Genomic DNA, 18170 nt, shown 5'->3' with positions numbered 1-18170 from the left:
CGCCCAAATGTGCTGTCATGGTAACCGCTGTAGCTGGAGTGTGATGCAGAAGTGTATGATGATGCTGACGACACGTTCGACACGAGTACTCAGACTTGCATGCTCTGATCTGATGAGTGTCACTCAAACAGTTCCAACACAAGTGATTCGCTGTGACGATATCTCGTCGCTGCTGGACATCCTTCGCGATGAAAACCGGATAGTTGCGTAGAAAATGTTCGTCGGTGCAAGCTAATGGACACTTTGGCTGTCGAGAATGAGGAGGCTTGATGACATGAGCCGTGTGTGATGTTGCTGCATTTGCGATGAATCTCCTTTGCACTGACTGACGATGAATGCCGGCCACTTTTCGTCCACTATCACCTTGCTCACACGCAAAATCGTTCGTCGATTTCAGGATCTGGATCCGATCCTGCACAATGGCGATTACATCACTGTATTTTTCCTTAGTGACATGCACGGAATGCTTTTCCCAAGTCATCAATGTTTCTCGATCCAGCTTCATCAACAGCATGTTCGATAGTGTCGTGTCCCACGCTTCAACCGGTTCATTCAGCTTCACTAACCCGCTGACAAAACGAGTGAATTCGTCCACTAAGTGCGTAAGCTTGTCGACGCACATCGATTGTACTCCCGGAAGGTAGTGCAATTTCCGATAATATTGACGGATCAACAGACGTGAATTGTCGTACCGCTTTAGAAGTGCCGCCCACTTAACTAAATAGTTATCCGATGTTAAAGGGGTGTGCTCGAATGGTAGAGCGGCGTCACCCTTCAACGATGAAAGTAGGTATTGTAATTTGGCGATGGAGGGTAATTCTGCAGACGCGTCGATCATGACTACGAAGCGATCTCTGAAGTAAAGCTATTTTGTATGGTCTCCATCAAACGTTGGCAGCTCGATCTTTGGTAGGCGTAGGTTCGGTGCGTTTGGTCGACCAAAAGCCAGCGTAGAGGAAGCCAACCCCGTTGTATCGTTCAGCGTACCTTCATCCTTAAGCTGGTTCTCTCGCAGGAATGATTCCAGCTTCCGGAAACGATCCTCGATCTCACTCCTCTCAGTTAGGTACGTTTCGAAGCTTGCGTCGGTTTCATCCAACTGTTCGAGTTTTTCGATTGTGTTGAAGAACCCTGCCTTGTGCCTTTCCAAATCTTCCAAAACTTCCGGAATCTGCATTGCACAATCGGGCACAAATTCAATTTGAAACCGTTCCAGCGTCTTGAGCCCTTCCACTGCTACTCTCTTCTTGAGAGTAGAAGAATCTTGCAATGCCTTGATTTTCTTGTCCATTGTAAATTACACCTTGTAATTTCACACGAAATAAACGATCGAACGAACGCGATGGCGCGAAATTTGAAGGATGACGCGTAACAGGTCGTTGCACTTGAACGCGGGGCGAACTAGCGATGGCGCGAAGCGTCACGTAAAAACTGTACTTATCCGAAAGATCCGAAATTCACCCTTGATAGCAGGATGATGAAGAGCTTACACTTCCTTTTTCCACGATCCGGTTCGAAGGACCAAAAATGTGAGAAATATTCTCGAAAATCACTGGTAAAATTATCGCGGTAAAATTTGTTGTAAGATGAAACCCGTGCAGTCTTGGTGTCGTTCCGTTTGTAATTGTTTATTCATCTGTCCTAGTTCATTTTACATAAATAGTTCATCCGAAATTCATCCTTATTTTCCTAGTTGTCAATTCGTGTAACGTCAAGTAGTGTGTGTTTACATTATTTGTGTGTGTTCTTTCGTTATAGTTCGAAATTTTAAGTTCATGGAATATGTGTAATTAAAAACTAACAGTAATTCTCACAATAAGATATACATCAATAACCATATTTGTTTTAGTATTAGCAAACCCAACTGTGTAGAACGGGCTACTAATGTGTTGTATCATTTTCTTCTTTCACCGTCCACAGAACTATCGGACAGATCAGCATGGGTTCAGCTGGGTTACCATGAAGCGTTCGCCCTTTATGCATTTCGTGGACAATGTGGAGCGAATTCACGTCAACAAAGTTAGTCCGAAAGAATTTATCGAACGCTTCGAACGCATCTATCAACCAGTGGTCATAGAGGGTATGCAGGATAATTGGAAAGCTAGTCATAAGTGGAAACTAGAGCGTCTCGCGAAGAAGTACCGCAACCAAAAGTTTAAATGTGGCGAAAACAACGATGGGTACAGTGTTAAGATGAAGATGAAGTATTACGTGGAATACATGCGTAGCACTACGGACGACAGCCCACTCTATATATTCGACAGCAGTTTTGGCGAGGTAAGTTGGAATAGGTAGATAAGTCTTAGTCCTAACCACGATAAAAGAGTTTTTTTTGCCAAATTCAATTTGTTTACTCAACAATTGCCTTTGAGAGCTTACTTGTAGCGATCCACTACCTTTTCGTAGTCCGTTTTTAAATACAGTTTGCCATTAGCCTCAAAATAGGACTCTGTTTCAGCGATTACTTCATCGTTGAATCTCAATTTATTTCCAGCCAGCATGCTTTTATGATCTATTTAGTTATTTTTTCCATGTTGTTTCATCCATATTCACATATCGACACAAAAATAGACTTTTTTGTAGTTTGAAAGCTGAAAAACGTTGTTGTTACTGATCGATTGTGAGCTTACACAGCGTTCATTTTACGCGTATTCAATCATAAAATACTTCGCGAATCATAAAATACTCAAGTTCGTTCGATAACGAAAGAGCTTCGTATATTTCCATTAAAATTGTTTTACGGTTATCCAAAACACCTGGTTTTACTTTTTATCATTTTTTGCAAAAAAACACTTTCGGGCGACCACTGTGATTAACGGGCAACCACTGCGGGTTTGGCGCTACGGCTACTTTTAAACTCACAGAACTAATACTTAATGTTTGTGGGTGATTGTGCTGACTCCGGGTAAAACTGATCAAAGCATTGTTTTGTTTTGAACATTTGCCCATCAAAAATCACTTATGGAAAAGCCCATCAAATGCTTTTTATCCATTTTTTACACTATATCAGCAGTGGCTTCATTATTTTCGTTCATGTATAGAGGCTTTGGCTACATTCGCCTCACTACTGCATACAAGAAGTGGTTTCTACTAATACAAATTTAACGCGAATGTGCCTTATCTATTATTTGAAGCTATTGCGATTATGGCTAGTAAAAAGTTTAAAATATTGCTTAAATTTTTCTGTATAAATGACTGATCCGTAAAAATCGAAATGGTGGAAATCGTAAGTGGTCTAGTTGGCAAGTGGCTCGGTGGCTCGTGTATCCATGGCAATCGGTGAGGATGTGGCGGACGGTGATGTCAAGATTACAGAAGCTGCAGAGTGGAGGACTAGATTTTTCTAGGAGGTAGGAGTGTGTAAGGCGGGTATGACCTATACGAAGGCGGGAAAGGGCTCGTTGGATGTGGCTGAATTCGGTATCTTCCCATGAAGCGGTGTTGTGCTTGATGGGACGGAGTTTGTGGCTTAGGTCTAGGTTGTGCCATGTGATGTTCCAGTGTTGGGAGATAAGGGTGTTGGTGAGGTGGATGGTATCTCGACGTGTAAGGGTGTTGTGTAGTTCATCAGGGCGGAGTCGACCATTGTTGGCAAGTTGATCGGCTTTTTCGTTAACGGGAATTACCGTGAAAATTTTCGAGGATATGGAGGTATGGAGTCCAGGAATTAAATATCCGTGTATTTGGGGGTTCCGTGGTCCAGGGCGGTCAGTAAAGATGACATTCGGTCAATTAATTTTTTTTGTGCCGCAATCTATACATCGTGACTACAATTTATCTATCCACCCGTTAAAAGTATTGTATTAAATAGATATTCATACCGTACTTCGTCTGTTGTAGTACCATCGTCGCAGCAAGTTACTAGAGGACTACGACGTACCACTCCACTTCCGTGACGATCTGTTTCAACATGCGGGAGAAGTACGGCGACCACCGTACCGATGGTTCGTGATGGGACCAGCCCGATCCGGTACCGGTATACATATCGATCCGCTTGGCACGAGTGCCTGGAATGCGCTGGTGTCTCTTTCCAACCCACACGCCTAAGGAGCTGCTCAAGGTAACCGGTTCGATCGGGGGAAAACAGCGAGATGAGGCAATCACCTGGTTTAGCTTGATCTACCCACGCACGAAACAACCGGACTGGCCCAACGACTGTAAGCCGGTTCGTATGCACCGTCCCCGTTTTCTTCTATGGTGTCCTTTTTTATGCTTACGTCCGTTATCCCCTTGGAACCTCCTTTTGCAGCTTGAAATTTTACAAAAACCAGGCGAAACGGTGTTTGTACCAGGCGGCTGGTGGCACGTAGTACTTAATCTGGATGATACCGTTGCCGTTACGCAAAACTTCTGCAGCCGTACCAACTTCCCGGTGGTATGGCACAAAACAGTTCGTGGCCGGCCGAAGCTGTCGATCAAGTGGTTGAAGATGTTACAGGTGGTTGAGCCGAACCTAGCTAAGATCGCGTCCGAAATTGATATCGGACAGAGTACGGGAGTTGCGTCGGACAGCTCGAGCAACTCTAGCTCATCGCCTTCCAGCTCGAGCAACTATGACGACAGCGACTGTGAATCGAATACCGACAGTGGCCAAGAGTCACTTTCGGCGCACAAATCAAAAAAGCATAAAAAAACGAACAATGGCGGCGATAATAATAGTGTCGCCAATAGTTCGATTAACGATTTTCCACTTTAACCTCACGTTTCGCGATCGGTTTGTTCGGGCGAATCAATGGTTTACTATACTTATCATTATACCTTTAAACTTTTTTTCATTTGCAAAGCGCCATCTTTCTCACAGACAATCGGTCACCAAGCTCCAGCAACTAGCAGAAGGCAATGTTAGTTCGTGTTAGCAATGTACAGGCAACTCCCGCCGGCGAACAGCCTGCGGTTGTGGGTTGCAAGACCTATCGATACGTTTTGCCAGTTTGCAGTATCTTTATTTATATGCCTCAGAGCAAGAAGTGAAGGAATTGGTTGGTAGAAAATTCTAGAATAACTAATTCAATTATAGACTTAAACGCAATACGATGCGCACGAGCAAGCAAATGGCAAATGGATGTGATGTAACCGAACATGTATTGCGCACGCTTTGTTGCAGTGCGATCGAAGCAGAAGAAGAGGCTCGCAGGAAAAAAAAAATCATGTGTTCCAGCATAGAATATGAAATATTCAGAAATTGTACAGAAAGAAGGCTGCTAGGAAACGGATAAACAGACAGACAAGAGCTGCAGCAAGCAATTCAATTCCAATCAAACATCATTATTGATTGACGAAAATGTGTGACAGATATTTAAATGTAAAAACTCTCACACAAAACATACACGTACATACGTGCACGATAAATTGCATGTAATCAGCGGTATTGTGCCTTTTTATAACGAATAACGAACGAATCCACCAACACTAAACCAAGCAAGACAGCAAACAAAAACAAATTTAAACTTTAAACAACAAAACGGAACAAACAAGCAAAGAAAAACAAACATTCTGTTTGAAATGTCTTGTAAGATTAAGTAGCTAATATAAACAAACCCGTGCGGATGAGCCTAAGTCCATCCGAGATCAAGCGCAGCATCGTAGAATCCACCATAAAACAGCAAACAAATATACATTAACATGTAGGAAAAATAGGAAGGGATTAGATTTCAAAAAATTAATTCTCATTTTACAAACGTTCAACCTTCAAACACAAATTTTGAACCTTAGAGAGGAATTTTTGTCAAGAAGGCATGCATTGTTGACAACGCGTATCAACTTTTGTCCGTGTGGCATCACAGACTATTATTATCCCCGCCATTGTTCGTTTTTTAAGCTTTTTTGATTTGTGCGCCGAAAGTGACTCCTGGCCACTGTCGGTATTCGATTCACAGTCGCTGTCGTCATAGTTGCTCGAGCTGGAAGACGATGAGCTAGAGTTGCTCGAGCTGTCCGACGCAACTCCCGTACTCTGTCCGATATCAGTTTCGGACGCGATCTTAGCTAGGTTCGGCTTAACCACCTGTAACATCTTCAACCACTTGATCGACAGCTTCGGCCGGCCACGAACTGTTTTGTGTCATACCACCGGGAAGTTGGTACGGCTGCAGAAGTTTTGCGTAACGGCAACGGTATCGTCCAGATTAAGTACTACGTGCCACCAGCCGCCTGGTACAAACACCGTTTCGCCTGGTTTTTGTAAAATTTCAAGCTGCAAAAGGAGGATACGAGGGGATAACGGACATTAGCATAAAAAAGGATACCATAGAAGAAAACGTGGACGGTGCATACGAACCGGCTTACAGTCGTTGGGCCAGTTCGGTTGCTTCGTGCGTGGGTAGATCAAGCTAAACCAGGTGATTGCTTCATCTCGCTGTTTTCCCCCGATCGAACCGGTTACCTTGAGCAGCTACTTAGGCGTGTGGGTTGGAAAGAGACACCAGCGCTTATGACCGTGCACCAGCGCATTCCAGGCACTCGTGCCAAGCGGATCGATATGTATACCGGTACCGGATCGGGCTGGTCCCATAACGAACCATCGGTACGGTGGTCGCCGTACTTCTCCCGCATGTTGAAACAGATCGTCACGGAAGTAGAGTGGTACGTCGTAGTCCTCTAGTAACTTGCTGCGACGATGGTGCTACAACAGACGAAGTACGGTATGAATATCTATTTAATACAATACTTTTAACGGGTGGATAGATAAATTGTAGTCACGATGTATAGATTGCGGCACAAAAAAAATTAATTGACCGAATGTCATATTTACTGACCGCCCTGGACCACGGAACCCCCAAATACACGGATATTTAATTCCTGGACTCCATACCGGCATCCTCGCAAATCTTCACGATAATTCACGTTAACGAAAAAGTCGATCAACTTGCCAACAATGGTCGACTCCGCCCTGATGAACTACACAACACCCTTACACGTCGAGATACAATCCACCTCACCAACACCCTTATCTCCCAACACTGGAACACCACATGGCACAACCTAGACCTAAGCCACAAACTCCGTCCCATCAAGCACAACACCGCTTCATGGGAAGATACCGAATTCAGCCACATCCAACGAGCCCTTTCCCGCCTTCGTATAGGTCATACCCGCCTTACACACTCCTACCTCCTAGAAAAATCTAGTCCTCCACTCTGCAGCTTCTGTAATGTTGACATCACCGTCCGCCACATCCTCACCGATTGCCATGGATACACGAGCCACCGAGCCACTTGCCAACTAGACCACTTACGATTTCCACCAGTTCGATTTTTACGGATCAGTCATTTATACAGAGAAATTGAAGCAATATTTTAAACTTTTTATTAGCCATAATATCGCAATCGCAATAGCTTCAATTAATAGATAAGACACATTCGCGTTAAATTTGTATTAGTAGAAACCACTTCTTGTATGCAGTAGTGAGGCGAATGTAGCCAAAGCCTCTATACATGAACGAAAATAATGGAGCCTCTGCTGATATAGTGTAAAAAATGGATAAAAAGCATTTGATGGGCTTTTCCATAAGTGATTTTTGATGGGCAAATGTTCAAAACAAAACAATGCTTTGATCAGTTTTACCCGGAGTCAGCACAATCACCCACAAACATTAAGTATTAGTTCTGTGAGTTTAAAAGTAGCCGTAGCGCCAAACCCTCAGTGGTTGCCCGTTAATTGCAGTGGTCGCCCGAAAGTGTTTTTTTTTTACAAAAAATGATAAAAAGTAAAACCAGGTGTTTTGGATAACCGTAAAACAATTTTAATGGAAATATACGAAGCTCTTTCGTTATCGAACGAACTTGAGTATTTTATGATTCGCGAAGTATTTTACGATTGAATACGCGTAAAATGAACGCTGTGTGAGCTCACAATCGATCAGTAACAACAACGTTTTTCAGCTTTCAAACTACAAAAAAGTCTATTTTTGTGTCGATATGTGAATATGGATGAAACAACATGGTAAAAATAAATAAATAGATCATAAAAGCATGCTGGCTGGAAATAAATTGAGATTCAACGATGAAGTGATCGCTGAAACAGAGTCCTATTTTGATGCTAATGGCAAACTGTATTTAAAAACGGACTACGAAAAGGTAGTGGATCGCTACAAGTAAGCTCTCAAAGGCAATTGTTGAGTAAACAAATTGAATTTGGCAAAAAAAACTCTTTTATCGTGGTTAGGACTAAGACTTATCTACCTATTCCAACTTACCTCGCCAAAACTGCTGTCGAATATATAGAGTGGGCTGTCGTCCGTAGTGCTACGCATGTATTCCACGTAATACTTCATCTTCATCTTAACACTGTACCCATCGTTGTTTTCGCCACATTTAAACTTTTGGTTGCGGTACTTCTTCGCGAGACGCTCTAGTTTCCACTTATGACTAGCTTTCCAATTATCCTGCATACCCTCTATGACCACTGGTTGATAGATGCGTTCGAAGCGTTCGATAAATTCTTTCGGACTAACTTTGTTGACGTGAATTCGCTCCACATTGTCCACGAAATGCATAAAGGGCGAACGCTTCATGGTAACCCAGCTGAACCCATGCTGATCTGTCCGATAGTTCTGTGGACGTTGAAAGAAGAAAATGATACAACACATTAGTAGCCCGTTCTACATAGTTGGGTTTGCTAATACTAAAACAAATATGGTTATTGATGTACATCTTATTGTGAGAATTACTGCTAGTTTTTAATTACACATATTCCATGAACTTAAAATTTCGAACTATAACGAAAGAACACACACAAATAATGTAAACACACACTACTTGACGTTACACGAATTGACACCTAGGAAAATAAGGATGAATTTCGGATGAACTATTTATGTAAAATGAACTAGGACAGATGAATAAACAGTTACAAACGGAACGACACCAAGAATGCACGGGTTTCATCTTACAACAAATTTTACCGCGATAATTTTACCAGTGATTTTCGAGAATATTTCTCACATTTTTGGTCCTTCGAACCGGATCGTGGAAAAAGGAAGTGTAAGCTCTTCATCATCCTGCTATCAAGGGTGAATTTCGGATCTTTCGGATAAGTACAGTTTTTACGTGACGCTTCGCGCCATCTCTAGTTCGCCCCGCGTTCAAGTGCAACGACCTGTTACGCGTCATCCTTCAAATTTCGCGCCATCGCGTTCGTTCGTTCTTTTATTTCGAGTGAAATTACAAGGTGTAATTTACAATGGACAAGAAAATCAAGGCATTGCAAGATTCTTCTACTCTCAAGAAGATAGTAGCAGTGGAAGGGTTCAAGACGCTGGAACGGTTTCAAAATGAATTTGTGCCCGATTGTGCAATGCAGATTCCGGAAGTTTTAGAAGATTTGGAAAGGCACAAGGCAGGGTTCTTCAACACAATCGAAAAACTCGAACAGTTGGATGAAACCGACGCAAGCTTCGAAACGTACCTAACTGAGAGGAGTGAGATCGAGGATCGTTTCCGGAAGCTGGAATCATTCCTGCGAGAGAACCAGCTTAAGGATGAAGGTACGCTGAACGATACAACGGGGTTGGCTTCCTCTACGCTGGCTTTTGGTCGACCAAACGCACCGAACCTACGCCTACCAAAGATCGAGCTGCCAACGTTTGATGGAGACCATACAAAATAGCTTTACTTCAGAGATCGCTTCGTAGTCATGATCGACGCGTCTGCAGAATTACCCTCCATCGCCAAATTACAATACCTACTTTCATCGTTGAAGGGTGACGCCGCTCTACCATTCGAGCAAACCCCTTTAACATCGGATAACTATTTAGTTAAGTGGGCGGCACTTCTAAAGCGGTACGACAATTCACGTCTGTTGATCCGTCAATATTATCGGAAATTGCACTACCTTCCGGGAGTACAATCGGTGTGCGTCGACAAGCTTACGCACTTAGTGGACGAATTCACTCGTTTTGTCAGCGGGTTAGTGAAGCTGAATGAACCGGTTGAAGCGTGGGACACGACACTATCGAACATGCTGTTGATGAAGCTGGATCGAGAAACATTGATGACTTGGGAAAAGCATTCCGTGCATGTCACTAAGGAAAAATACAGTGATGTAATCGCCATTGTGCAGGATCGGATCCAGATCCTGAAATCGACGAACGATTTTGCGTGTGAGCAAGGTGATAGTGGACGAAAAGTGGCCGGCATTCATCGTCAGTCAGTGCAAAGGAGATTCATCGCAAATGCAGCAACATCACACACGGCTCATGTCATCAAGCCTCCTCATTCTCGACAGCCAAAGTGTCCATTAGCTTGCACCGACGAACATTTTCTACGCAACTATCCGGTTTTCATCGCGAAGGATGTCCAGCAGCGACGAGATGTCGTCACAGCGAATCACTTGTGTTGCAACTGTTTGAGTGACACTCATCAGATAAGAGCATGCAAGTCTGAGTACTCGTGTCGAACGTGTCGTCAGCATCATCATACACTTCTGCATCACACTCCAGCTACAGCGGTTACCATGACAGCACATTTGGGCGATGATAAGGTGTTTCTGGAGACGGCCCAAATCGTAATTCACGATGATTACGGTACACGCACAAGGGCCTCGATGCACACGAGGCAAGGGCCTTACACGATTCGGGGTCCATGTCGAATTTCATCTCGGAGGAATGTGCTCGAAAGCTGTTGACCAACCGCAACAAGGTCAATATCGCTGTACCGGGCATCGGAAATGCGGTGCAGCAAGTAAAAGGTTCGATCGTCGCAACAGTTCGGTCCAAGACGCAACCCTTTGCTACGGATATAGCATTCCTGGTGTTGGACAAGCCGTCAGCCAACATCCCTATTTCACCGACGGACAGCTCATCATGGAAAATGCCGAATGTGGCATTAGCTGATAGCACCTTCTACATCCCTGGGCAAATCGATATCGTCATAGGAGGCGATTCTTACTGGGAGCTTCACACTGGTCACAAACGCTCTCTCGGCGTGGGAAGACCGTGGCTGGTGGAAACTCATTTCGGTTGGATTGTTACCGGAAACATTCACCATTCATCACCTGGTCCGCGAAATCTCGCAACAAACGACATTCCATTGGAAGATACCATGCAGCGGTTTTGGCAGAATGAAACCATAGTCGATGATCCTGTGCTATCGGTTGAAGAGGATGCTTGCGAAAGACACTACGTGTCAGAAACCGTTCGCAATACATCGGGAAGGTATGTCGTTCGTTTACCGTTTAATTCCAAGCCAAATTTCGTTTTAGGGTATTTTAAAGATACGGCAGATCGTCGACATCGTTGTATGGAACCTCGTCTGTCTGCGAACCCTAAAATGAAAGAAGAGTACGTTAAGTTCATGGAGGAGTACGAGTGTTTGGGTCACATGAAGAGGTTAACCGGTCCGGTGGACGATTCTGGTCAACACTGAAAGGTAGTAGTGCCATCATGCAGTCGTGAAGGAAACGAGCACGACAACCAAGGTCTAAATCGTATTCGATGCATCGTGCAAATCTTCTTCCGGTTATTCGCTAAACGACAAGCTGCTAGTTGGGCCTCCGATCCAAGACAACCTGTTCACCATCATAGTGTGCTTCCGATCACATGCAATCGCACTTTCTGCAGATGTGGAGATAATGTACCGCCAAATTCTCCACGTCTACAGCGACGGAAGTATTCGATACCGAGCAACCCCTATAGATCCAATTCAGACCTTCCAGTTGCTAACAGTAACCTACGGCACCGCATCTGCACCTTTATGGCAACTCGAAACTTGAAACAAATAGCTCACGATCACAAAGCACAATACCCTCAAGCAGTGAGCCCAGTACTGCATGACATCTACGTGAATGTTAACGTTAACGGGAACAAAAGACATCATGGATGCAGTTGAAATCCGGACACAGATTTCAGAGATGCTCAAATCAGGTGGTTTTTCGTTAAAAAAGTGGACATCAAATGTACCGGAAGCACTGAAGGACATCCCATCAGAAGATTTGACAATTCTTCCCACGCACGAATGGCAAGATCCCCAATTCTTATCTACCCTGGGGCTCGTGTGGGAACCAGCAACTGATATGCTTCGTTTTCGAATTGGGCTACCAACTGCTACGACGGTGAAGACGAAGCGGCTAACTCTATCATACATTGCCAAGATCTTCGATCCACTTGGTTTGCTTAGTCCAACCATCATCATTGCTAAGCTTTTCATGCAACAGTTGTGGTCGTTGAAGGCAAAAGGGAAATCGTGGGATTGGAATAGTGAGCTACCATCACATCTCAAACGGGAATGGACGGCGTTCTATTCCAAGCTTCACTCACTTCGTGAACTAAGCATCCCGCGATACACTTCGCTACGAGGAGCAACAAGCGTGCAGCTACATATTTTCGCGGATGCTTCACAGGTTGCATATGATGCTTGTTGCTACACGAGAGCAGAACGGCAGAATGAAACATCGGTACAACTCGTGGCAGCAAAATCGAAGGTTGTTTCGCTGGCTAACACAAACTCAATCGCCAGATTAGAGATTTGTGCGGCAAGATTGGCAGTAAGCTTTCGCTTGGACAGGCTCAATGACCGTTCTACACTGGCTCAACTCTTCACCACGACGTTGGAAGCCTTTTGTGGCAAACAGGGTGGCTCAGATTCAAGAGGAGACAAGAATCAAGGTCTGGAAAAATGTGCCCGGCGTAGACAACCCAGCAGACGATGTGTCACGAGGTCTACTTCCAGACAAATTGCTGGCTTGTCATCGGTGGTGGCATGGGCCACATTGGTTAAGTATTATGGTAGAAGATTGGCCTGAGACTGAACCTGCAAGAGAAGAGATCGTAACATCAGAAGAGCGAATTGTTCCACCACGAGTTGTTGCTGTGTCAACGATAAACAATGACAGCAGCGCGTTATTCACACGATTCTCTACTTACAACCGTCTCAGGCGAACTATTGCGTATTGCTTGCGATTCATCAAGTGTCTAAGGGCAAGCAAAACAGGACACACACCATCGACCAAGTCCCAAACCACGGTTCCAGAACTAATCACGTTAGTTCCACTATTGGCAAAGAGTGAGTTGCTTGAAGCTGAACGTCGGATGTGTCATATAGCCCAGCAGGAATCATTTTCGGATGAGCTGCGCGAGATTGGTAGACGTATCGCGCAACTCGAAGCTAAAGTAACTATCACCATTCATCGATTCGTCGGGTATCCTGCGTGTTGGTGGCCGACAATCCGTCGCTGACCTTCCTACTTCAAGGGTTTCACCAACAAGGCCTTTTGCTGTGATTGGCGTCGATTATTGTGGTCCGGTGTTCCTGAATTCAACGGTGCGCAACAGAAGTCCAACGAAAGCGTACGTTGCAATCTTTGTGTGTTTTGCAACAGAGTCACACACAGACAGCTACAGGCCCGCGCAAAACGTTTCACGACCCATCCGGTACCGCTAGAAATACGACAACTGGTTATCATAAGGGAAGATAACATAGCACCAACCTTATGGCCAGACGGAAGGATAACCGGTTTACATACCGGTAAGGATGGAGTATTTCGAGTGGTAACGCTACGCACGGTGTCAGGGAAGCAAATTTTACGCGCAGCAAATCGTTTGGCAATCCTACCAAATCTTTGAACAAAAATTCAGATCAGGAGGTTGATAGTAGCACTGAGCAGCTTACAGCAGCAAAACCATTCAACATTGTTTACACTTAGTTGTCAGTGCAAAACACAACATACACACACATACACACATAACACTCATGCGGAACGTTAGGAGATAAGTTGCATGAAATAGCGAGAGGAGATTGCACGAAACTCAGAAATTGCATGAAATTTAAAGAAGTTCCTTCTTTGGTGGCCGGGAATGTGAGAATTACTGCTAGTTTTTAATAACACACAATTCCATGAATTTAAAATTTCGAACTATAACGAAAGAACACACACACAAATAATGTAAACACACACTACTTGACGTTACACGAATTGACAACTAGGAAAATAAGGATGAATTTCGGATGAACTATTTATGTAAAATGAACTAGGACAGATGAATAAACAGTTACAAACGGAACGACACCAAGACTGCACGGGTTTCATCTTACAACAAATTTTAACGCGATAATTTCACCAATGATTTTCGACAATATTTCTCACACCATCCTTTTGAGTTATGTTTCCATGTGACTGGTAAACTTTTTATGTCAATATTTTTGAAAGCTCGTGGCTTCTGTGCTCGGTACACAACTGTCTGCACAACTGAATCTTTTGCTGCCTTATACCCTGGCATAGAATCCATTTCCTTTGTAACATAGCTGCGAGATGGCATTTTTTCCAAAACAAAGCTCTTTCATCAACATTAAAAATTTGTTGGGGAAGGTAATTTTGTTCTTGAATTGATTTTGAGAAACTCGAAACGAATATCAAAGCAGCATTTTCATCAGAACTTGCGGTTTCTCTGTGGATTTGCAAAACCATCCAACACTAGCTTTGAATGATGACTCCGCATGTTCCGCAACGTCAGTTTGTAGGTCTTGGTATAACGATATTGCTTTATCTTGGATAATTCTATAGCGTAAGGGTATTCTTTTTGATGTCATATCTTCTATCGATACCAGCAGCAATTTCTCCGTTTTCAGCATCGTTTCGTCTCGATTCTCCGTGTACACTAATTCAATTGTGGTGCAAATGCTGGTGCAAATACGTACCTTTACCAGAATGTAAAGGCCGGCCAGGCCGTATTGCTTAGGGTGGAGAACTTAATTTGGCATAATAAACCCAACATGCTGTCAAACTTGAAAATCCGCATATCTCCGAATCCGCGTAACTCGAGTACCGAGTATTTCGGATATTGACTATATAGCCGGCCCCATTTTTCATTGTACCTTGTATATTTAAGCATTGTGAAAGGAAGCGTTCGGTAAATGTAGCTGCGTTTTCGGGGCAAATAAACGCGATCATCCCGTGGTGCGTCGTTTGTGATATCGCGCGCGCGCTGCGCTTCCTTTCTTTTCCGTTTTTGTTCGTACACCACCACCGACCGGGCAGCCATTGTTGAAACGGTATACTGTAGCATTTTTTTTGTTGGTGTTGCTGTTAATGTCCGAGATTTGCAAATGAAAATGTTTCCCGTGCCGTCATTGCACGCATGATGGCGAGCAGCGGACACGGCGGAAGCACCGATAGCAGTAACAACGATCGTAAGCGAGAGAGTGTGTTGCCGCAAGCGATCGATATCAAGAAACGCCGAATGACGACAGTGTCTTCGATTCCACCACCGGTGGAAGAGGTCATACGCGACCAGAGACCGCATCTGGCGACCATACCCGACGTACAGCAGGTGCAGCAGAATGGTGCACATGGGCTGAATCCACGGTCGATGGCAAACGCGCGTCGCCTGGGTGAAATTACCGACATGTCACGGGTAAACCACGTTTACGGTTCGTACCATGCACCCCCGCCGTTTGGATCCATTCAGCGCACATTCGCAGCAGTCAGTCCCAACAGTGTCGCCGATACGTATACCAGTAGCAGATTCAGGGGGCCAGAAACACGACCGCTGGCACGAGGCAGTGGCCGGTGTCCGGCGTATTTAATCTCGAACAGGTTCGTCCCATCGCGAACATCGTCTTTTGGTCAACGAGGTGTTGCTAGTATTTACTCGAAGCCAGTATCCACTGCCAACGGTAGCCAGTCGTCGGGAGGCAATGAGGTGAGTTCCGGTTATGTTTCGCTGCTGTCCCACGACTTTAAAAATCTGCTGCGCTCAAAGAACAGCACCACCCCGACGTCCGGGTCCGATTCCACAGCTGCCTTCGACCGAAAGTTGAACGCACAACGTGTAACCGTAAAGAAGTATGAATCGCTGATGCTAAAGTTTTTCCCCAAAATGAACGAACCGCCCAAACGGAGCGCTTACGATCGATACACGAGGAAGACGATTAATGGAGATATTTCACGACCGACGGTGCAAGAACAGTCCTCAATAGAAACGCTCGATCTAACCGACGATGACGCTAGCGACGACGATTGTGTGGAGGTGGAAGTGTCACAAACCAAAAATGGACGTTTATTTACGCCGCTCGATTCGATGCTTCCACTGGCGCGGGACAATGCGAACGACACAAAGCAATCGAAACCGAGTGCACCGGAACCGGTTAACACGGCCAAGGAGCGGATCGAAACGAAACAAGTCTGCTGGGACGATATTATCCAGGACGTAGAGCAGCGTTACCCAACCATGTTCAGCCAGCGCAAATCCCTGATCGAGCAGGAAAAGAATCGTCTCGAAAGTCTGCGCCAAACCACAAACGTGCAGGAAAATGAGGCCCGCAACAAAATGCTCGACTATGTGTGCTCCTTCTACAAGCTCGATGAGCTGAACGAACCGGACCTGAAAGAATCAACGCCCGAGCCGGAAGATGTACCGCTGCCGGAGCTAACCAAGGAACAACTCAATTTGATGCATCAGAAGTTGCGCACCGGAAACCAGGTGGTTATCGAGAAGTTTAATCTCCAGATTACCGGCAACGATCTCGTGACGCTGCAGGATTTCAACTGGATGAATGATGCGGTCATCAACTTCTACTTGGAGCTGCTTCGGGATCGTAGCGAGCAAAAGCACGGCCAGGGCCTGCCGAAGGTTTACACGATGAATACGTTCTTTCTCCCGCAGCTGCTGAAAATCGGTTACGCCGGTGTACGGCGCTGGACACGCAAGGTAGACCTGCTGGCAAATGATATAATTGTGGTTCCGGTACACGTCGGTGGCATTCATTGGTGTATGTCGACGATCGATCTGCGGCGGAAAACGATACACTATTACGACTCGATGGGTGCGCCCAACAATGCCGTACTGAACGCGCTGGAAGACTATTTGTGTCAGGAATCACTGGACAAGCGCAAAACGCCATTCGACAAGAGTGGCCTAACCAAGCAGAACATACGCGACTGTCCGCGCCAGAAGAATGGGAGCGATTGTGGTGTGTTCAGCTGTATGTTTGCAGAATACCTAACACGCGACCACCCGATCACGTTCGATCATTCCAATACGAAGTACTTCCGGAGGAAGATGACGGTGGAAATAATGTCGGGGAAGTTGCTGACGTAACTGATTCCGTCCTAATCATTGCTACTTACCGCCGATACTCGTCGTTAATATTCGTTGCTACCGAGCACCAATCCGGTAGGTCGGGTGTCGTCAAAAGATGCACCTGCTTGGCGATTGGGTGATTGCTCCAACCGTCCGTTGCCCAGTAAAATACGGTATGCATGGCTTGGAGCAGCAATGTACCGGATCCGGAACAGAACCCGTTCCAGATCGATTCTGCGTACGAACTCCGCCTTGCGAACTCGTCCGGCTGCACCCACGCCATTAAGCAAATGAAGATAACGTGCAGGAACGGCATTGCGGAATGGATCAGCAGCTTCACGCTGGTCGCTTTCAGATGGTACGAAATCGGTTTCAGCCGCCAGGTAGTGTGTGCACAGCTGATTTACGGTCAACCCGACCGATTCCATTTCCGATGTTGGGAAAATCGTGAAAAAGAACACCATCGTTAATATGATGCAGTACACGATGTGCGGTACCATCGTGTGTGGGTGTTGTGGAAAAAGCGATTAAATAAAAAAAAGGATGCGAACGAAAGGATTTCTGCGACACAGCAACAACAACAAAAAAGACCGTTTTTGGAAGAAAAACAAAACACTTTGTTGGAAGGTGTTGTGGTATTGCACTATTTATTACGCAATTCGGAAGAATACAGCATGACACAGTATGACACCTTCTTGGCGGAATTTTTACACTCGTGAACCCTTTTTACAGTTGGCCAGAGTTTCCCCTTATCTAGTTAAAATTTATCTGTGCCATCCTAGATTCTATTCCGCTATTTATACTAAAAACTATCAATCTAATCCTAGCTTAAATTATTTACTTCCTATGTATCCAAAATTCTTTCTTACGCCTCATTTCCTATAATTGCTATGCTATTCTTATCTTTAAGTAGTATTTATCCTATTCTAACCTATACTAACAATCTGCTACTAATCACAATCTTACTATTTTGCTATAATTTGTGACATTGTATAAGACTATCACAACACGTATAAATAAAACACACGCTAAAACTTATGGTGTAACAAATATTTAAACTTATATATTGCGTGAACCAACGCGACCGCTTCCCTCGAGGACCGTGTTACCAATGATCCCGTTTGCCGTCAGGAGCTACCGTTCATTGCCCCTGGCG

General features: G+C 44.7%; 1 protein-coding gene and 3 pseudogenes across 1 annotated transcript; 3 read left to right on the top strand and 1 right to left on the bottom strand.

The window, feature by feature from the left end:
- Positions 1 to 1361: 1361 nt before the first annotated feature.
- LOC126564040 (bifunctional arginine demethylase and lysyl-hydroxylase PSR-like) lies at positions 1362 to 4696 on the top strand (annotated as a pseudogene).
- Positions 4697 to 5777: 1081 nt separating this feature from the next.
- LOC126564031 (bifunctional arginine demethylase and lysyl-hydroxylase PSR-like) lies at positions 5778 to 8651 on the bottom strand (annotated as a pseudogene).
- Positions 8652 to 10580: 1929 nt separating this feature from the next.
- On the top strand, positions 10581 to 11209 carry LOC126564021 (uncharacterized). The gene is made up of 2 exons (XM_050220926.1): positions 10581 to 11152; positions 11200 to 11209. Exons 1-2 carry the CDS (start codon positions 10581 to 10583, stop codon positions 11207 to 11209), a joined length of 582 nt encoding a protein of 193 aa, XP_050076883.1.
- A 3829-nt stretch (positions 11210 to 15038) lies between these two features.
- Positions 15039 to 17032, top strand: LOC126556463 (uncharacterized; annotated as a pseudogene).
- The last annotated feature ends 1138 nt before the right edge of the window (positions 17033 to 18170 follow it).

Source organism: Anopheles maculipalpis, chromosome X (assembly GCF_943734695.1).
Source record: "Anopheles maculipalpis chromosome X, idAnoMacuDA_375_x, whole genome shotgun sequence".
NCBI lineage: Eukaryota > Metazoa > Arthropoda > Insecta > Diptera > Culicidae > Anopheles > Anopheles maculipalpis.
The sequence above is the reverse complement of the archived record's forward strand: the minus strand, read 5'-3'. Positions and strand labels throughout refer to the sequence as shown.